The sequence below is a fragment of the Zootoca vivipara genome, chromosome 4 (assembly GCF_965207765.1).
Source record: "Zootoca vivipara chromosome 4, rZooViv2.hap1.1, whole genome shotgun sequence".
NCBI classification, from domain to species: Eukaryota; Metazoa; Chordata; class Lepidosauria; order Squamata; family Lacertidae; genus Zootoca; species Zootoca vivipara.
The window spans coordinates 35,454,294-35,476,997 of NC_142587.1; the positions used below are offsets into that span (position 1 = coordinate 35,454,294).

The following is a 22,704-nucleotide window of genomic DNA, read 5'->3' on the forward strand; positions in this document are numbered from 1 at the left end:
TCCCATTTTGTGTGTTGCATAGTGAATCATTTAGAAAAAAATATTATCATTATAGGTGCTTAGCAGATAATAAGCATGCATTATCTGTGGCGCTAGTAGTATACTGCACGATTCCTATCTGTATAATCTACACAAGTAACCTTACTCTTTGGAGATCTTAAAACACAAAAAACAGTTACTTGGGGAGATTGGAGAAGCTGTGATTAAAATGTGATATTCATAAATGTGACTATTAGACATGTTATTCCTATGAAGACACCATGGAGGGCATGGTGTCCAAGAGGATCTGAGGAATCTCTGGCCTCAGATTCATTCTTCGTTGGCTCAGATAAAAATCTGAGCTGCAGAAAAACACTTGTAATGCTTTCCTTTCCATTTGTTCCCTACCCTTGCCATCCCAAATGACAATGTTTTCTCAGGACATGACATCTGTGACATCTGTGTGTTCAGTGGAAAGGAGGTTCTATGCACGTGCAAAGGAATGAACAGTCCCGTAGAGAGATTTTCTCACAGAGATGTTTCTGTGCTTTCTGAATAGTGTTGTGGGAGCAGATAAGCGCATAAGAAGAGTCTTGCTTGTTCAGACCAAATGCCTATCTAGTTCAGTATCCTGTTCTCACAGGTTGTGAGGGCGAAGACACACAAGGAGGTTTGAAGGGGAGGTTGAATGGATAGTCCGCATGGCCTGCTTTCATGTGTCAAACACTAAAGCCTAAAACTGAAAATATGCCAAACAATCACATCCCTTGAGTCTTTTCAAGAACTGGTGATAACCATATCATAGCTTGCTTCACATTGAAAATCATTGATTGTCAGAATGAAAGATGCACACACCAGAGAATTTTTATAAATGGCTAATGTGTGTGTTCTTTCAATTCTGATTGTTCGCATTCTGAATATAACTTTGTGACGTATCTTCTATGGTTATTTCTCTTTTCCCCTCCTCCATTCTTACAGGTAAATCTATTTGGAAAGCATTTTTTTTCACTCCAAATTTCAGTCCACGAGATTCCAACGGCTGCCATGATGATCATGTATGTTTTTGCTACGGAAATCATGTCACGTACCATGACCCACCATTGCTTTTTGAACTTTCCAAGGACCCAGAAGAAAAAAACCCACTGACACCAGAAACTGAGAGTCATTTCCATGAAATCATTCAAGTCATTCAGCAGGCAGTGAGCAACCACACCAAGTCACTGGCCGCGGTTCCAAACCAGCTTTCCCTGGAAAATATGTTGTGGAAGCCTTGGCTTCAGCCATGTTGTTCTTCTTTCCTCCAGTTTTGCTATTGTGACCATGAGTCAAGAGAAAACAAGAAATTGCCAGAAGCATGACATCGCTAATGTACAATCACACCGATGCTTTAGGGATAAACAAGATGAGGGTGGGGAACAGATCATACTTTGACCTAAAAAAAATGTAAGGATTTGGCCTTTCCTGAGCCTCCCGGGTGGTTCTGCTCAAATAGTCAGTGATGTGCAGTGATACTAGTGCTGTGCAAAGATTGCTCTCTCAGATTCACAGTTCCATAAACAGACTGGGCATTTTCAAGGATGCTTCCAGAGGCTGATGAAATGTACTGTACTGTATATGTTTTCAGAGGAAAGCAGGTTTCCAAGGAATGGAGCAAGTGGCAGCAACATTATTAACACAATGGGGGACACCATCTTTTTTATCCACAATGCTACAGTATCATGTCATGGTGTAGCATCATTCCCAACAAGTTATTATAGGAATATATGTCAGACTGGCTGCAAGGCCCAGATGCTTCCACCCTATTAAAATGGACAAGACATTGCTTGAGGGGAAGGTGGGGACAATTAAAGGAAGATGCTGATAAACCCCCTCTTACTCTGAAAATGTATATGCTTTTGTTGCCCCCTCCGGGGGGTGCACAATGATACTGCAAGCTCTAAATGATACCATAGTCTACAAACATATTATAGTTTAGTTTCAGAACACTTGTCAATGCAACTGTCTTTCTGGTGGCCAAATTACTTGAAGGAATGATCATAGAGGAGTCACCCAGATTCCCATTCCCTTGTTACCATATCCCTTCTACTAACTTCTGTGTCACACCACCCAATGGCATCTTATATAAAGACAAGGGCTTGCCAAAAAACATTTGTTACCTGAGGCAATGGACAAGATGCTTCGTCTCCCTAACTCCTGATTACACAGGCAGCAGAATTTTATTTCCACAGTGGTGAAAGTAGAGAGCATCCTTCGCTGAACATGAAGGCAGCAGGACAGTTTAGGGTGAGCAGGACAAGCTGTGTGGCACACCTAGACCTGTCTCCTGTCTCCTGCTCCCAATCTCCATCACCCAGCATTTGCCTCCGAAGGTGGCCACCTCATTCTACCTAATTTTAGGGTTGGCTTTGTAACTTGAAAATGAACATACGTACTTTCTTCACAGTTTGAAAACAAAATAGGAGAAAGCATCAACTTATGACTAGGATGAATAATATCTCATTAGATGGATTGGTGCTGTTGGAGAATGGCTGATAATATTAATTATTCACAATCATCTCTGAACAACGTTATAATAATACCGAAGCACTTTATGTTACAACACGATACATTTTAATTATTTTGTAGTGCAGAGTGCCAAAACGCATAGCTATTTGTAAATCTCTTACCTAACTAATGCAAATTATTCAAACTATTGGGTCATATATAGTGGCTTTTGGAAATGAGATTCTTAGGGCATGGACAGTGCATGGCTACTCAGGAGTAAGTGCTATGGAGTTCAGTGGAGCTTGCTCCCAAATATGTGCACCTAGGAATTCAGCCTAAGGGAAAGGGAAAATTAATAAGCACTTATTTTAAAAGTCTAAACGTAAAACTGCTCATTTTGTTGAAATTAAATAATGGCCATATCATAATAAATTGACAGATGCTGTGATTATGAAGCCTCTCTTAATAGTTTACAGAGAAATATCATAGTAGACAAACAGGTTGCTATTGGATGAGTTGTTCTTATCCAAGATAAAGGATGGGAGAGGATAGGAGAAAAGAAAGGAAGTAATAGCTGATAAAGTGGTTGCAAAAAAGAGCAGAAAGGCCTAAGAAAGGGAGGCTGGTAAGGGGTTTGATGGGTAAGTGGCTCATCCAAATTGAGCAGAGTCATTGCTGCTCCTTCATAGCCTAACCCTTTGCTGCGATCTGTATTTAATAAACCATGGGCCTAGTTCAACCCCACATACTTGTGTATTGTGCCTGCTCCGGCTACAAATCTGTGGCTTTAGGCTTCCAGTAAACAGTGTTATGTACAGAGGCCGTGTTGCTCATTGAAACCCCAGTGCATTGAGAACCCAGTGGTTCTCAAGCTTTTTTCTCTGTGCCACACTTCCATAAGAAATTTTTTCTCGCACTGCACCAATTTTTTTATTGATAATAAATTGGAAAACAAAAAGAATCAACTCCTAGCAGTGCTTGATTTATAACATAGAACACAACTACTTTATAGTTTTCTCATGGGACATCCATAATAAAATAGAAAGCCATGCAGCTACATGAGAACAGGAACCATTCCCAAAATATAATTATAAATTCTCTTACATTTATACCTTAAGTATGTATACAAGCTCGATGAGCTGACTTTTGCTGTGTAATCTCATGTATATTTGGTCTGATTTGAGACGAACCAATTCTCATTTCTTCATCAACACGAAGCTTTTCTCTTTTCTGATCTTGCATGTTTGTCAGTGTTGAAAATCCCTGTTCAAAACAATACGGAGAATTGTGAAAAATAGCCAATGCTATTGAAGAGATGCAGGGATACTGCCCCCCCCCCCCACCAAAGTAGGTAAAAGTAAAGGAACCCTGGACAGTTAAGTCCAGTCAAAGGCAACTCTCAGGGGTGGCACTTATTTCTGCTTTCAGGCCGAGGGAGCTGGTGTTTGTCCACAGGCAGCTTTCCGGGTCATGTGGCCAGCATGACTAAACTGCTTCAGACACAATAGAACACCATGTTACCTTCCCGCCACAGTGGTAGCTATTTATCTACTTGCACTGGTATGCTTTCAAACTGCTAGGCTTAACCTAATCAGCAAGCCCAAGAGGCTCGGTGGTTTTTAGACCACAGCGCCACCTGCTATATTTACTATACTATACTGGAATGTTTAAATGTTTCTTTTATGTTTCTTTTATTGTCCTTGAATCATCCCACCACACTTCTCAGAACCACTGCCTTAACCTAAACCACGGGTCAGCAACCTTTTTCAGCCATGGGCCGGTCCACAGTCCCTCAGACCATGTGGTAGCCCGGACTATTTTTTTTTTGAGGGGGGGGGGAATGAACAAATTCCTATACCCCACAAATAACCCAGAGATGCATTTTAAATAAAAGCACACCTTCTACTCATGTAAAAACATCAGGCAGCCCCCACAAATAACCCAGAGTTGCACTTTAAATAAAAGGACACATTCTACTCATGTAAAAACATGCTGATTCCCGGACCGTCCGTGGGCCGGATTTAGAAGGCGATTGGGCTGCATCTGTTGCCTACCCCTGACCTAAACCAAAGCTTTCCAAACTGTGTGTCATGACATGTTAGTGTGTCAGCTGCAGTGTGTAGGTGTGTTGTGCAAATGCTCCCCACGCTCCTCCTGGGGCTGGAAAGGGGTTAGTTTAACCTCTGGTTTGCTAGGAAAACTGAATTACCGGTACTGTGTCGTGAAATTATGCATGTCTAAAAAGTGTGCACCAACATGAAAAGTTTGGAGAGCTCTGACCTAAACCCTTCTTGTTCCAGATGCACACCAGGCAGGTATTTATGATATCACAAAATAATTCTGGGATAACCAATGCAGTCTTTTTATATATTGCCATTGAAACATAGGTGGCGACCATTCAGCTTGCTTGAATGCTTTATTTAATCACAGGATACATTGACTACATGGAGCCTTGATGTTTGTTTTCTCTTCTTGCCAGAATTGTAAGTGCTTTCCTGCTGTTATCTGTGTATAGATGGCAGTAGGTGTTTAAAAAAGGCATTGCGCACCTTCGTAGCTTATTGTGCTTACAGCCAACAAAAGTAAACAACAACAAAAGCTGTATTTCTTTGGAAAACCCACTTGCACTTGTTGAAGCAAAAAAACAAACATGTTGTGGATTCTCCCTCTGGTCTTCCTGACATTCTACTTGGAAAACAATACCCCAGTTTGATGCATAACAACATGCACCAAGCAAGAAATTCCCATTTTATATATATATATATATATATATATATATATATATATATATATATATATATATATATATATATATATATTTAAAGGCACATTTATTTCATTTGCAAAGCTTCAGGTCAAATTCCAATCAAGTTCAGGTACCTGTATTTCTTCCAGATGCCAATGTGTATGTCATATATAACTTATATATGATATGATTAGTGAGCTTTTCCTTAAAGTCTTTATTCTAGGGAGCTCACAAGGCTGAAAGACTAACTGTGCAATTCAATCCATGTCTACTGAGAAGGAAATCCCATTAAGTACTGTGAGGCTTGCGCCCAAGTCAGTGGGTATAGGATTGCAGCCAAGAGATTGAAATTGGTGAGCTTTTTCATTCTTGTTTGTTTGTTTTTTTAAAAAAAATTAAAACAACAATCTTTACTGATGGTCAAAATATGCATTACATAAATAAAAACAAAACAATATATAACATTGATGAATAAATAAAACTTCAGTACATATTGTGTATTCATTGTCTGAGCCTTTATTTACCTCCCCCTCCCCCCTTCCCTCCCAGTACTGTCTCCCCCTCTACTTCTCAGCCTTCACTATGCTATGCAATAAATTTGCTATTTTTGTCTACACACTACAATTTTTTTGATTGGTGGTAATTTTGATCCTCCTTGATTCTTTCTTAATCTTCAATTTCTTTTTTTTCCCCTTCCCCCCTTTTTCTATCTCTCATTTATTTGGGCCTTTAATATTCTGGAAAGAGATTTGGCCTTTCCACCTGGCACTTAATATATTCTATAAACAATTTCCGATTTTTTTCCACTTTCTTCTTTCTTTATCCCTTTAACTTCCTCATATTTTATTGCCATATTGTAATACATGAATAATTTGGTTTGCCAATCCTCCTTATTCGGTATCTTTTGGGACTTCCAATCCTTCGCTGCTGTTGTGGCATAACTCACTAGACATCAATCTTTTGGTTTAATATCTTCCCCCAGCATACCTAAAATAAAAATCTCCAGGTTTTTCTTAAATGAATATTTCAGCATTTTCTTCAATGCTCTGTATATCTCTTCCCAAAACACCTTGATATCTTTACACTGCCACCACATGTGGATGTAGGAGCCGATTTCTCTGTGGAGCTTTTTCATTCTTGTTAGTGCTTACATTGTATTATTCTCTTTGTGTAAATTCTGTTGCCTGTTTTTAACTTCATTTCAAAATAAAATGAAGAAGAAGAGGATAAGAAGAAGTGGTGTGAGCTGGGGCTTCGTTTGTCAGAGGTTTGCTTGATTTAACATTTGATTTTAGCATTTCTTAAGCCTTGTTTTCAAAGGCCTCTGCAGCACCCTGTCCTGAATAGTCTTCCCAGCTCCATGCTAGAGATTCTAAGCCAAGAAGAAAGAAATTCTTGTTATGCTGAGAGAACCACAAGAGTGCTGACCTTTAAAGCCCTAAATGGCCTTGGTATTGTATACCTGAAGAAGCATCTCCCCCCCCCCAATTGTTCAGCCCGGACACTGAGGGCCTTCTAGTGGTTCCCTCACTGTGAGAAGTGAGGATACAGGAAACCAGACAGAGGGCCTTCTTGGTAGTGGCGCCCACCCTGTGGAATGCTCGTCCATCAGAAGTCAAGGAAATAAACAACTCTCTTACTTTTAGAAGACATCTGAAGGGAGCCCTGTTTAGTTGTTAATGTTTAATGCTGTATCATGTTTTTAATATTCGGTTGGGAGCCACCCAGAGTGGATGGGGTATAAATAATAAATTATTATTATTATTATTATTATTATTATTATTATTATTATTTATTACATAGGCTGAGGGGTCCTGCTTCTTATAAAGGGTTATCATGGTCACTCCAAACATTCATGGGAATTTGGATTAAGTTGTTGCTTTTTTCTGAAGAGGATGGCAACCACTTCTACTTTGAGCTTATGCAACCAACCAAGTGACATTTATTTTTTCACATAGAACTTTGAAAGCAAATAAGTAATGGGTGAGAACCAAACTTAGCCATACAGCAGGGCCATTGAAATCAATTGATTTAAGCTATTCCTCAGCTTGGATATCACTCAAAGTGGCGAAATAATATTCATCAGAAACCTCAATTTCTTCTTCATTGCTATTATAAATACTTTTTTTCTTACCTGTGAAATGCAAACGTATAAAATAATTTAATTGTCGTTTTATTGGAATTATTTTTTTCTTCCATACACTCAAATAATTCAAACCCTTCTATGTCTAATGCCTTCCCTTGCGCCGACATACCAATATAATACAAGTATTACAAAGAACTAGACAATAAAGCAAATGCAAAACACAATATCAATATTTTAAAGAGCAAGTGGTGTGGATTTGTGCTGTGGTGACATATTCAACATGGAAAGATGAAGTGAAGAAATAAAATAAATATTAATTAGTCAAATAGAATAACGATAACTGGTTTCATGGTTCGCCACTGTTGAATAAATTCAAATTTTTAAAAGGATGTGTATGTTTGCATATGTGCTGTCTGGTTTGATATGAATAAAATGATTATTCTAAGGGTTTTTGATATGCAAATGTTTTTGTCTTCAGCAGTTCCTTTTCATTTTTAGAAAAGGAAGAATTGTAATGGAGGCTAAGAAAATGAACACAATCTATTGCCGCTTGGCAAGAGTCTGCAAAAGCCGATCTTAGATAACATGTTGAGAACATTTGATAAATGCCCTTGTCCATGTAAGTCACGGGTGTCAAACACAAGGCCCGGGGGCCAAATCCGGCCCGCCAGACCTCATCATGTGGCCCGCCGAGCGCCCCAGCCAGTGGGACCTTGCTGCTGAAGCGCCGCGCCAGCAAAGCGCCGACAAACAGCTGGGGCCAGGGAAATGCTTTTTGCCCCTGGGTCCCTTCGCGCTCTTTTCTGGCACTGAATCAAGGCGGTGACCCCCCCCTTCCCTTTCTTTCTTCCTCTCTCTCGTTCTTTTTCTTTCTTTCCCTCTCCTTCCTTCCTTCTTTATCTCTGTCTTCTCTCCCTCTTTCTTTTTCTTTCCTTCTTTATTCCTTCTTTCCTACTCTTCTTTCTCTCCCTCCTGCTCCCTCTTTTCTTCCTTCCTTCCTTCCGTCCTTCCCAACTTTCTTCCTCTCCCTCATTCTTATTCTTTCTTTCCCTCTACTTCCTTCCTTCTTTCTCCCTTTCCGTCTTCTCTCCCTCTTTCTTTTTCTTTCCTCTTCTCTTCCTTATTTCCTACTCTTCTTTCTCTCCCCTCTTTCCTTCCTTCCTTCCTCTCTCCCTCCCACTCCCTCTTTCCTTCCTTCCTTCCTTCCTTCCTTCCTCCCCTCCCCTCCCCTCCCCTCCCCTCCCCTCCCCTCCCTCTCCTCAGAAACATAGGATGCTGCTTTATACTTCTGGCCCTTAAACCCTGGAACCAGGAGAGCAGCTTCAGTGAGTCAACCTCAGCCAGTCCCTTTGGTGAAGGGTGGTGGCTCACTGGCAGAACATCTGTCCTGCATGCAGAAGGACCCCAGCATCTCCAGGTACTGGTAGCTCTGCAAAGGTCCTGCATGAAACCCTAGCGAGCCTCCACCACCCAGTGCAGTTACCAAAAATCATTTTTCAATAAATTGTACAATAATTGTACATTTGAATATCTACTTGCCATTATTCTGGCTATGTTTCTGCTTTCAGAGCTAGTTATTACTTACATTATTACAAAAAACAGTAATAATTGAATGCAGTGACAATAATTTATGATAATAAAGAGTGGACACATAGTCCTACAGATACAACCGGCCCTTTGAGGGTGACCAAACTGCTGATGCGGCCCCCGATGAATTTGAGTTTGACACCCCTGATGTAAGTGTTTAAGCTCCGGAGAGATGGTTAGGAATAGGAAATCCAGGCCATAGCACCTCTCTGTCAGCTACATATGAAAAGTGCAGCAATTCATTGTCATCTCATCATTCACTGGGCTTTTAAGAGACATATTACTTTGCCGAAGGACCATCTCGGTGTTCCAGCCGTCTTCATTCTGATGATTGCTAAAAATGAATGGTGATCCTTTCTGAGGCGCTGAGATTTATGCAGCTGAACGGCAACCCTCTTTGATTATCTTTCAATGAGATGCTGTCATGAGCAGGCATCCCTGGAAGCTAGATGGCATCCTGCCCTCTCTGGAAATTCATGACAATGACAAAAGTGTTTCCCCAAAGACCAAACAACTACTTTCATGTGAACTGTGCAAGCAGCGAATTATATTTTGTTTCCCCCCACTTCACAGTTTACATCAACAATTGCTGGAATATACAAGGGTTCTATACAATAGATGATTGATAGACAGACAGACAGACAGACAGACAGATCCTAGATAGTTCTTTTACTTCCAGGCACAAAACCTCAACGTATCAACAACCAAATTATATTGAGAAAAGCAACTTCAGTTGACTGTTCATCTTCATAAGAAATAATATGAAGAAATATGCATCATTTGTTAAAGTGTTCTCCCACAAATACCATTGCATGAGGGGGAGAGTGGAAATACACTCATCGGGCCTTCACTATATAAAATTGGAACAGTAATAGTATTTGACATCCTAATGAATGAAAGCATAACACAAGTTGTCCTAGTCTTTCCTTCTCCAGTTTTGTTTTGGGGCTGTATCTGTTTTTATCAGTTTCCTGTGAAGTCATTTGGACTAAGCTGATTGAACATCCATACCTTAAATTTTATAGTCTGGATCAGACTCTTAAATGCTGGGTGACCTTGGGCTAGTCACACTTCTCTGAAGTCTCTCAGCTTCACTCACCTCACTGAGTGTTTGTTGTGGGGGGAGGGGAAAGGAGATTGTTACCCGCTTTGAGACTCCTTAAGGGGAGTGAAAGGCAGGATATGAAGTCCATACTCCTCCCCCCTCCCCTCCCCCTCCCCTCCTTCTTCTTCTTCTTCTTCTTCTTCTTCTTCTTCTTCTTCTTCTTCTTCTTCTTCTTCTTCTTCTTCTTCTTCTTCTCTAGCAGAGATGAGGAACCTGTAATGCACCCAACATTATTGTACTTCCACTGGAAACATGGCCAGTGGTCAGGGATGATGGGATTTGTAGCCAACAGCACAAAGGTATTCACAGATTCCTGCCTCTGGTCTAGGCATAGCAATGATATCCCTGAGGATTAGGTCTTGGAAGCTTCAGTACCTGCTGCACAATGATAAGGAACATGGTTTCCAGTTGTCCCTGTGCATGTGCACCCCTCAATGTGGCCTTTCGCTCCACAATCAGTGTTTCCCTGGCCATCCTTTTGAAGTGGAGGGCTCAAATGGGGAAATGAATGCTTGTAAAATTAAAGGACCATCAGGGAGTGAGGCCTTTCATAGGATCAACTCATTCTGCTTGCATGAGTATTCATTGGAGAAACGGATAATCTATTCTGCATTTTGGCCATGTTGCAATTTAAACAAACAATGGGTTTTTATCCAACAGAGCTGTCCCTTTACTGGAGGGACTTCTGTCTACCCAATGGGACTTCCTCTTCCTTTTCTCTCTCCACATGCCCCCTGAGCTCCACATGCCCCCTGCCCACAATCTGCTCCAGAGTGTTGAGGGAACTCCCAGAAGAGATTTGGGGTTACACAGGGAGAGAAAAGGAAGACATAACTCTTTGCACTAACCAGAGGACTTTGTCAGATACATCTTGAAGAATGTAAGTGGCAGCCACTTGACAAATAAATGTGCTATATCTCTGAATAAGAAATTGGGGCCTTTCCCAGTATGAGATGTTCAAAATACTGTTTATGGAGAATAAGATAAACACACCAGAATATATTGGCAGAACCTGGCATGGTGGAACAGAAAGGACTCAACCCACTATTCGAATACTCAGAGTATCATTAACTTCAGTGGCACTAGTATAGAGTAAATTTGTTGTGCTTAGCTGCTTAAGGATCTAAGAAATTATACTAGCTCGTGTGCCTTTGAAATCATTATAGAAGATATTATTGACAGAATTTTAAAGAAGGGCTGCAATTATGTAGGTCAAGCAATTTGTTTTTAAGGTCATTCTAATCATTCAGTATGCCAACATTTTAATTGGGGCACTAAGATGAGTTATTTCAGACAGAATAGAGTTTGGCCAGTAGTAAATTAAGATCTTTTCAAATTTACATTAGCTGTTAACATTACTTATAAACAGGAGTCGTAGTGATGCCATCCATTCATCCATGCAAACAGACATTTTGTTCCTTGGCTGATTATTTTAATTTTTTATTCTTATCATAGAAAGGGAGATTTATGTTTTCAGCCATCGACTAGATGTGCTGTGACAAAACCCAAGTACTCATTTCACATTTCTATTTTAGGGCTCAAAGTCTCTACGCTTGTGGTAAAGTAAAATATAGATGTCATCCACTATGATAATTTGATTTAATAATGGAAGATAAAAGCTTCATTAGACGCTGAAAAGAAAACCGAGATGGTGCCTTTCTAATATTGAATGGGAAGGAATTCCAAGTGGTAGGTGCCACAACCCTAAAGGCCTGATTCCTATATTTCACAGAAAAGACCTCCTAATATGGCGATAGATGCTGGAAGCCCTCACACAGCAGAACGCAGTGATATTGTTGTAAGGATGACTAAGACAATATCTGTATAGAGCTTTGAGCACCCAGAAACTACTTTATAAATTCAAAAGACCGCTTACCTTCTCTCGAGGAAGTGGGTATTGTGGTATGGTGTGACTTTCCACCAGGGCAGGGCAAGTGATTCAAATGGCTGGTGGGGTATCATGTCCTCCTATGCTGGCCCTAGGGATTATGGGGCCACCATGCAGCTTTAGCCAATCACAGGAGGTGGTGGTGGTGATGGTCTTTGAGAACGAACTTTGAGAACGAACCTGACTGGACATAAATAATGAGCACATAATAATGAGTGCATGACATCTTGGCAAGTCGGTTGGCGGATAAAGCATTTGGATGGATTCAGTCAAGGCAGTGGGGAGGGACTCAGAAGCCTCAAATCCCCACCCCCAGAGAATGGGTTATCCCACTAAAGGGGTATAGAAGGAAGAAGCTTCTGTCTGGATGCCCACACGGGTTGGTGACCCAAAGCAAACCCCACAGTGGTGATCCTAGTGGGTCACACCTATTTAATGCATGCTATAAAGGTAAAGGGACCCCTGACCATTAGGTCCAGTCGTGACTGACTCTGGGGTTGTGGCACTCAACTTGCGTTATTGGCTGAGGGAGCCAGCATACAGCTTCCAGGTCATGTTGCCAGCATGACAAAGCCGCTTCTGGCGAACCAGAGCAGCACATGGAAATGCCGTTTACCTTCCCGCTGTACTTACGCTTTGATGTGCTTTCGAACTGCTAGGTTGGCAGGAGCTGGGACTGAGCAACAGGAGCTCACCCCGTCGCGGGGATTCGAACCGCCGACCTTCTGATCGGCAAGCCCTAGGCTCTGTGGTTTAACCCACAGTGCCACCCACGTCCCATATGCATGCTATAGGGCAGGCATCCCCAAACTTCGGCCCTCCAGATGTTTTTGAATCAATTCCCATCATCCCTGACCACTGGTCCTGTTAGCTAGGGATCATGGGATTTGTAGGCCAAAACATCTGGAGGGCCGCAGTTTGGGGGTGCCTGCTATAGGGCAATTCTTAATCCAGAATCAACCTCACTGAACAATCATCCAGCAGACAGGTATGTTTAGCCTGGAGAAGAGAAGGTTAAGGGGAGATATGATAGCCATGTTCAAATATATAAAAGGATGTCATATAGAGGAGGGAGGGAGGTTGTTTTCTGCTGCTCCAGAGAAGCGGACACGGAGCAATGGATTCAAACTACAAGAAAGAAGATTCCACCTAAACATTAGAAAGAACTTCCTGACAGTAAGAGTTGTTCGGCAGTGGAATTTGCTACCAAGGAGTGTGGTGGAGTCTCCTTCTTTGGAGGTCTTTAAGCAGAGGCTTGACAGGCATATGTCAAGAATGCTTTGATGGTGTTTCCTGCTCGGCAGGGGGTTGGACTGGATGGCCCTTGTGGTCTCTTCCAACTCTATGATTCTATGATTCTATGGATACACACCCAGGGCTTTTTTTCTAGAAAAATAGGTGTCGGTACTCACAATGAGGTTGTTACAGTAAGTGTCACACTTTTTAACAACAAAAAAGAGGTGCCAGCACTTGAGTACCCCCTGAACAAAAGCACTGTACACACCCGCCTTGGCCAAAGCCTACTGACATATGTAATCAATAAAGTTGTGGCCTGTTTTGATCCCTATTCTTTGTCCTGTGGTTACTGGTTCTTCTGCTGCACCTGTGCATGCAAATCCTTCATTTTATGAAACAGGCATGTTATATATAAATATACAAGTTGTGAGCATGGGGAAGCATTAAAACATCTGACGGACAGTGGACTATACTTTCAATCAGCATCATAGAACTTGCACCTCAAAAGGGGTGAGAAAAACAGAATGCATGCACTTAGAGCCCATCAATGTTCCTTCTTGCAAGTCAAGTATAAAACTCAGAATTCTGTGTCTTTCATTCAGTACATTACAACTTCCAATCAGTCTCTCTCCAATCTTTACTCAAGTATGTGGGGTGTACCTTAGTTAGTTGCCACCATATAACTTCAAGCCATCAAAAACAAACATTCCAACTGAATTTTAGTGAGCAGTTAATACTGAATCTTAATCATGTCTACTCAGAAGGAAGGGCCATTGGATTCAATGGAATTTACTTCCAAGAAAGTGAGTCTAAGATTGAATATTTATTTTCACTTGACATAGTACAACAGGATTTGTGTTACGATATTTTAGTGTGTCTTTTCCTCCTTAGGGCTGGCTAAATTGGTCTCATATATTTCTGTTAAATCTGCGGCATTAAATTTTTGATTTGTCAAGCAAATAAGCACATACTTGACTTATAGCATATTTTGCTTTCCTCTTTATTGCTACCCCAGACAATCAACAATCGCAAATCAAACAGTCATTTTTCTTTGTATTTGTTGCCTGTTTTGTGGGGGTGGGTTTGTTTGTTTTTTGCAATTACATAATTGGGTTGTTGTTGTTGTTTTTTTAAAAAAAAACTAAGGTAAAACCACAAGGCATAGGTGTGCATACCGGTAGCTGTCAAGTTCTCCCTTTTTTTAAGGGAAATTCCCTTATGCTGAATAGGCTTCCTCGCGAGTAAAGGGAAAACTTGACAGCTATGGTGGTGTGGTGCAGACTGAGGTTCTAGCACCCTGGTTTCTTTTTTAAAAAAAAAAAATTCCTCTGAACTTTACACAACTGAAAGTAGTGATCCATATTCTTTTTTCCTCATGCAGAACAGAAACAGATATACCCACAAGGAACCTATATGCTTTTCTCAGTAGATCACCTGCCTTAAAAACAAGATCTATCCCCCTTAGGGCACATGTTTAAAAGCCACCTATACCAAGAGTGGAATTTCACTTCAATCAAATTCAACACTGGTGTCAGGAAAATGTCCATTGTACCTGAGGGCGGTAGGCTAGTACAGAGTAGGCTGCATTGGCAAAACGATCTTTGTCCTCAAACCCCTTGCTTCTGCTCTCAACCCTCTAGTATCCGATGCCTGAAGTGGGTGACTCACGTTTCCTTAATGGTAGAGCTGGGCTTGACAGAGCAAGGAGCAACTTCTGGGAATTATAATCAGGAAATGCAAAGAAAACACCTTATTTATTTGCTTCAGGCATTTATTTCTCTGTACCTCTTAACATTCAGAATGTCTAACTTCTTGATCCAATTTGCCCTGGCACCTCTGTTACTTTGATGGTTTTATTTTTAAAATGTCAGGATTTTTAATGGATCTGTTGTTCTTTATGAATGTAATGAGCCACTTTGAGGTCAAAACGAGAGGTGCAAAGCGAACAGATCAATAGATCTTGAGTGGTCTATAAGAAGATCCAGGTGCCTGCAATTTAGACATTATGTTGTAAGCAGGGATTCAGAAACATGAAAGATTTCCACTTCTAGAATTTGTGTTTCAATGCAATGCCTGAGTCGGTCTACTCTGTAGGACTAAGTGGAGGAGGAGTAGAAATTAGGATTACTATTAGCTAGAAAAAGCACTCTATGCATTGCTTAGAAAGGAGGCCTCAGGGAAGGAATAGCTTGTTGTAAGGGGAAAGTGATGAAACCTGACTGAAGCTATCACCAAGATATAATTTACAGTGGTACTTCGGGTTACAGACGCTTCAGGTTACAAACTCTGCTAACCCAGAAATAGTACCTTGGGTTAAGAACTTTGCTTCAGGATGAGAACAGAAATCGTGCGGCGGTGGCGTGGTGGCAGCGGGAGGCCCCATTAGCTAAAGTGGGTATCAGATTAAGAACAGTTTCAGGTTAAGAACAGACCCCCAGAATGAATTAAGTTCTTAACCCGAGGTACCACTGTATATAGCTGACTGTTTGATATGAGTAAGTAACTCCAGATACAGAAAAAATGAGTGTCAGTTTCGCACTGCCAAATCCACCCCCTGTATTTATTGAATTATTTGCTACTTCGTTTTAAAAGAGCATTAGACAAATCCATGGAGGATAAAGCTGGCTACTAGCCATAATGGCTATTTTCTACATCCACTGTTGGAGGCAGAATGTTTCTGAATACCAGTTGCTGGAAATCACAATTGGGTAGAGTGCTGTTGCTGGGCTCCCTATATGTAGCTGGCTGGCTAGTATAAGAACAGGATGTGGTGCTAGATGGGTCTTCAGTTTTATCTTAGTGTTCTCAGAGGTAAAGGAAACAACATATTTGACTCCAGCGCTTTAAAAAAATGTTTAGAGCTACTCTCATTTTGACTCAAGAAAATCACCATTTTATAGTTCAAATCAGGGAAAAATAAAGACAGTCAGTGGACAAAAGTACAAAGATTCATAAAATGTTTAGGGGTATGCGTACCCCTGCGTACCCCCAGGAAAAAAAAGCACTGTTTGTCATTGAGATCCAGGGAGCAAGTCAGGACTTAGATAAAATTGTTAAAGCAACGTAATAGGAGAGGTGTTTCCAGTGATGCCACCCTTGCCCAAGGAAGTCTTATATGCAGTTGCTGCCCCACTAATGCCAGTTCACCCTCAGTCAGACCCCCATCTGTCTGCCTCCTTACTCGCAAACAGTCTAAGGGATGGCACTGCCAATCAGTTCTCTACCTGTATATGAAAAAGTGCTTTCCAAAGGAGAGTAAGAAAAAGGAGCGCCAGCTCATTGAAACAAATCACCCAAGGAAAACAAAGGGTGAAATGAAAAAATGAAAAGAGATTCTTCTATATACACAGTTAGAAACTTGCTAAGATAAGCATTTGCCACCATCAGAATAAAACATTGTTCCACGAAAATAAAGCATATTTGACTTTATGGTGGAAAGATAAGAACATCAACACCAGGAAGATAAAAAATACCCCCAAAATGGCCAGAGACCTGAACAAACAAGGAAGAAAACATATATCTATCTATATGAATGAAGAGAGACAACTTAGAATAAAGTATAAGTCAAGCCATACGGACTTCTGTATGTAGAAGATGATCTAGATTTATTGAAAAAGCGAAGCAGAAGAACAGGGTGAGGAGAGAGATGCAAGTAGTATCTGCTGTGACATCCCAGTCACAGCTCTTCATTATCTTCTTGTACAAGCCACAAATTCACAACTCTTGCTTGCAGTTTGCTATGCTTGTTGTTGCCTTCCATGTTACTGAGAACATTATGGAGGATCGTTGAAGAACTTCCTAGAAAACGAAGACCTTGTTTGTTGGCGCATTACAATAGAATATTTATAGAATTTGGTAATTATGCATGAGAAGTAAGATCCAGAACATTTGTGTGTGTGTGTTACATTTCAAGGATGTAAGGCTATACTTGGCAAGCATCCTAATCTCTTAAAACATGTGAACACCATCCATGAACACCATGTGGCACTGATGTCATAGGCAGTGAGAGTGTCACATTCATGGCACCCCCTGCAGAAGAGATTCTAGAGCTATGCTGTAAAGTGAAACCTGTACTACCTACCTACTCTAAGGTATTGCACACCTTTGTATAGGTGTGCTCAGTTTCATCTCAATCCATTCCAAAATGAATGCAGGAATAATATGGGACTTCTGTCAAGGATTTCCAATCATACAATTTAAGAATTGAAGGACTTCCCTTATTTCGGTAGCGGTAATAATACTAACTTTGGCAGCCATTTCTGGTGGCTGCCATCCCCTTCCCCCATAATAAAAATGGGCCTTTCATTGTTCTGTGGCATTTTGTTGAGGAAATATGTTAGTCCCACCAGCACTCACCATTTTTGTGGTGGATGCGATTTTTTATCTGAAATGCCTCACACCTAGTGTTATTCTGTGGCATGGGGTACTTGGAAATGTTGATCAGACGACAAACTATCTCTCTCTCTTCCCCCCCCCCCCCCGGGCAAACTCAATTTCTGGGGCATTCGAGAGAAAAATTCCAGTTATAGATTGGAGCTGCTACCTTGTTTCGAGATGACTGTAATTAAATGGTAAATATATATGTTGTCTAAATTTATAAATAAGGTAATGCATTGCCTTCTTTTGTCAACACTGTTACACTGATACACATGACAGCCAGAAAACTGTGAAAGTAAGACAAATGGAAGTACCAGAATGAATGCAGTGTCAATGAATGAATGAATGAATGAGAGTAATAAAAGAAATGAGGCTTTAGTAAATTAATAACAAAATGAATATTATGAAAAATGTGTAGCAGTCCAAGAAAAAAAAATCCTTGCACATGTCTACTGTTTGTCTTCTCACTGGCTAACTAGGCTAGAGGCACAACCAGTTCAACACACAACAGACTGCATAAGTTAATTGACTACAGGTAGGTAGCCGTGTTGGTCTGATGCGGTCAAAACAAAATAAAATAAAATAATCCTTCCAGTAGCACCTTAGAGACCAACTAAGTTTGTCATAGGTATGAGCTTAAGTTGTCGAGGCCTGATATTTGGGGAATGATTAAAAAAAACCTTTTGTTTCCACTGCCAAACGTATCAGCGGAGGATTTGCAACAGTTTGGCACCATTTTTGAGTGAATTGGATAAATTCAGATTTTGGGTGACATTCTGACCCGCGGGTAAGGGATTTTGTTTCTTCAAAAAAATGTATTTCCGCAGGTTAAGTTGCCAAGGCCTGATTTTTTTGCCTATGATTAAAAAAAACCTTCTGTTTCCACAGCCAAACGTATCAGGGGAGGATTTACATCAGTTTGGCACCATTTTTGACTGAATTGGATAACTTCACAGACTGTTTTTCTGCAGTGTAAGGGGGAAGGCTTATAGGGAACAGCCCCCCTCATCAGGTCAATTTCCTCGCAGAGCAGTAAGTCCAGCAGCAGAACGCAACTACACGGTCTTTGACCGCAAGCTGCTTGCGATCCACACCACTTTAAAACACTGGAGGCACTTCCTGGTGGGCGGCAAGCACCCATTCAAGTGTGCACTGACCACAAGAATCTGCTTCAAATTGGGCCCCACTGACTAGCCCTGAGTCTCATAGTTGCTAGGCCTGAGTTGCCCTGCCCTTGCATGAAGTCTTGGGTTTACAATTTTGGGAGAGGGGAGACTGCGGCACTGGGGAGAGGGCAGGCTGGCAAGGCCCCCTAGATTTAGAGGCCTGAATTGCCCTGCCCTCGCATGAAATCTTGGGTTTGCAAAAATAAATAAAGCCTTCCTGTGACATATTCACATACCGGTATTATGTGAATACAGACCATGATTTTAGCTGGAATAGCTGGATTAAACAAGAGCTTGTATTGTAACCACTGAAGGGCCTTTTCCCTGCTTTTTACTCAAGAAGAGGTAAAATCCATGTCATTTATTTAAAAAAACCCTAGAATGAAATTCTATTTATATTAGTCCACATTAGTGTCTATTGTGTCAAGAGTTCATCTATATTTATAAGCTGAAGTCAGTTCTGGCACATAACTTACATTCACCAGGGAAGGGGGGACACCCAGCATAATTCTGAAAGCTGGCACAGAGGAGCAATAACATCATGTGTCGTATTTTTACATTGCCTGCATTATTTTCATTGCAGAGGACAGTGAATTTAACAAGGGATAGCACCGTGGCTTTGAGGTTGCAACCTGACCCAGATAAATGATGCTGGAAGGACCATTTAGCCCTAATTAACCACATAAACTGGCTGCTTTCCTCGCTAATCAATCCTAAAGATAGTAAATGCAGATGGAGAACCTGCAAGATGGGAGCCTTGGAATAATATGCTTAAAATGTGTGTGTGTGTGTGTGTGTGTGTGTGTGTGTGTAATCACTTTTTCATAAGCTCTGAAATGGAGAACATGGACACACAAGGAAAGTTGAAGTTCCCTCTTTCTTATGCATTACTAATTATCTTAACAATAATAACACGGGCACATCAAGTTTCATTATAAAGTTTAGCAGCATATTAATTTATTTAAAGATTGTCATACCATGAAGCTTACCCAATGTCTCTGATTGTTTAGAAGAGATAATTCACTGTCTACAAGTTCTACTAATTGCCTCGGATGAAAATCATGTCTAATGATGAGAGACACAGCACATGGGTACGTTGACTGTGTTTCAACATTCATTTACATTTGCTGCTCCTAATTGAAATTAATTGTAGTAAATGTGTCAAACTGTGAAGTTGCCAGCACCCTGATTCCAGCAGAAGGATCCAGCCACCATGCATACAGAAACAAAAAATGAAAAAATCTTTTTTAATAATTCCAGTGGCACCTTTAAGATCAACTAAATACGGCTATCCACCTGAATTGGTACCAATGAAGTAATTCTTGTGTCACTCCATTGGCAGCGTCTAGCAGAAGGTCGGCTTAGTTGGAAAAGCTGGGTAAAGAGACACTTCTGCCCATTAGCGATCTGATGGGTTGCTTAAGGTAGCCAAATGTATTGGGGCAGCACTGGTGATTCTGAAGCAGCCTCCTGTTGTAAAATGTGCCAATGTGAGTCCCTTGAAAAAAAAACTGAGTTGTGAACAGAGGAAAAGTTGGTGTGCCCCACAGAACTGCAATAACAACAAACAGCATTCTAGTCACATTTCAGCCCAAACAATTTAGCTTTCTAGAAATGTTTAAACATGCCAGTGCAGAGCTTTCTCTTCAATTTGTACTTCTTCCACAGTTGTTCCTGGAGAAGTCGTCTTTTATATGTTTGGAATTATGTCCTTAAAACTGTCAGCCCTGATGCAGTGGCTGTCAATAAATTGTTCAATATCTTTAAATGCATATGGATCGCAAAGATTCGGCAAGCATTTGAAGAGGATTTATTCTCTCAACTTTGTGCTCAGCATGTCAAAAACGTTGAGTTCTCTGTAATCAGAGTGCCCTAGAAATAGCTTTTGTGTTCATGTCGGCAGGATTCAAATTCTTAAAGAACGATGAAAAAAAAGGAAGTTGATTGATATGACTTTGCATGCTTGAAATGAGAGCTTATTTTTGTCATTGTCAGTTTGATTGACCAGAAAAGTTGCAGAGTTAATGTATCTGAAAACAGGTACCGGTATTTCTTACAAAAGGAGCGGGTGGTAAGCATGGCATAAAAGAAAAGCTCCCCCCTGCCCCATGTTCTAGAAGTCCAGGGCATTTTGCAAAAAATAAATGCCTTTGTTCTATTATCAATGCATTCGTTACCTTTAGCAACAATATGCACATTGTTTTCCTCAGTGATAGGAACAATAATGCGGATTGGGATGTTCCTTGAAATGTTCTCTTGCTCTGCTGCTGGGTGAGGTGGAGCCACTTTGTTAAATTCCCAACAGGTTGGTTACTATTGCTTACTGAGAAGAGGGGGGGCAGGGAGGGAAGATGGGGAGGTCGGTATGGTGCACATGTGATGCCAGATTGCCTTTGCCGGTTTATTTGCACTGTGCCAACCTCTGCACTGCATTGGGACCCACCTGAGAGGAAGCTAGTGTTGTCACTTCGCCTTACCTGGTGAGCCACTTCAATTGCAGATGGCAGAATACAGCTGGAAGGGGGAGGTTGGCACCAATGGAGTGGTGCGTATGCTTCACAAGCTAGTTCCCCCATATAATTGCATAGACTCTGTGGCAAGTAGCATCTTTAGCCACTACCACTAACTGTGCAGCATTCTTAACATATAGAATTAACATGATTTCCTGAGTGACGTGGTATACTGAGAGAGGGGAATTCTAAGGCCCATATGGAACACCCAAAGAAAACAAGAAACACCAATCTCATTTTAACATCTATGGCTACATCTGATAAGGCATCCCAGTGTTGTTAAAAATGCCTCATGACAACCCGATCCTTTGAGCTGAATCTGTAATTGATTTTGCACCTCTAGTTGCCATGACACCCAGAATGAAAGGTTTGCATACTTTTCCCTGGGGGCAAGGCATCAACTAACATATTCGAAGGACGTCACACTGGTTATATAGTTTGTTTCTGGCATATTGATGGGAAACTCTTCTTTTTCAGAAACTTCTCTGTAAGTACAGTTCTCCCAGGTATTCTTCAAGAACACAACATATGAACACTCCAATCTCTGCGCAAGATTCTGAGGGGTCTTGGCACTCAACCAAGGTCTGTGTTCCTTTGGGGAAAATGAGGCATGGTGGAGTCTGCAGTGTCTTTGAAATATGATTTATTTACACATATTTATACCAGAAGCTTTCAACTGAGATAGATTTCACAGCATTCGCATATTAGGAGGAATCCTGGAATGTGGTAGCTGCTTAATAAAACTAAGTTTGTGCATACTGTACCTGTTGCAGTTATTAAGAACTGAAGATCAGCCATATTGGATCTGACCATCCACGTCATCATTCAGTTTTCTACAGTAGACAGCCACATTCCTGCAGTAGCCATCAAGATACAAGTGCAATAGATAAATGGTTCCTTGACATATTTTAATAGTTGTGAGCCATTCCTTCCATCTGATTCAGTAAAAGAGTGACCTCGTGCCACAAAACCCTCCACCTATTACTGGTGGTATCAACGACTTCCTCAACAAATGTGGGTGGGTAACAGAATTCTGAGTGCATACTTTAATCGCTTATGTAAGCATTCCACAGTGCCACCCACTGCTTGGATTCTGGAACGGTACATTAAATTATCCTATGTTAATTTTGTTTCAGCCTTTCAGAAGTGATCAGTGAGAGAAACTGTGATGTGTTTGTCATGTATGAAATCTAATCTGGAACAAGCATGGAAATATTATTTCTCCCCCCCCCCCCCCAAAGAGCCACAAGACTCCTTATTTTCCTGCAATAGACAAACACAGCTACCCCGTTCGAGTTGCACTTAGATGACATTTTGGTGCAAAGTGAAAATTCCCTTTGCATCCATTGAGGTTAACAATGTATATTAGGAAGTGGGATATTTTTTATTTAGCATAACTGTCTTCTGACAATGTCATTTTCATTATCACCCCTTATCGCTGATAGTATATAAAGCAGATAATTGTTTTTAATCAACTCCCTGTGCCAAACCTGAGATTTATTATACTGAAAGCCTGCGTTTTCCAAAGCCACACACTGAT

General features: G+C 40.9%; 1 protein-coding gene across 6 annotated transcripts in view; it reads left to right on the plus strand.

Moving 5' to 3' along the window:
* STS (steroid sulfatase) overlaps positions 1–5,225 on the plus strand; it is a 213,594-nt gene extending 208,369 nt beyond the window's left edge. For all 6 annotated transcript variants that reach the window (XM_088667707.1, XM_088667706.1, XM_035116354.3 and 3 more), the window contains one exon: positions 958–5,225. In XM_088667707.1, the coding sequence (XP_088523833.1) occupies positions 958–1,337 (380 nt within the window). In that variant the 3' untranslated portion in view covers positions 1,338–5,225. The remainder of the gene's footprint in view (positions 1–957) is intronic.
* The last annotated feature ends 17,479 nt before the right edge of the window (positions 5,226–22,704 follow it).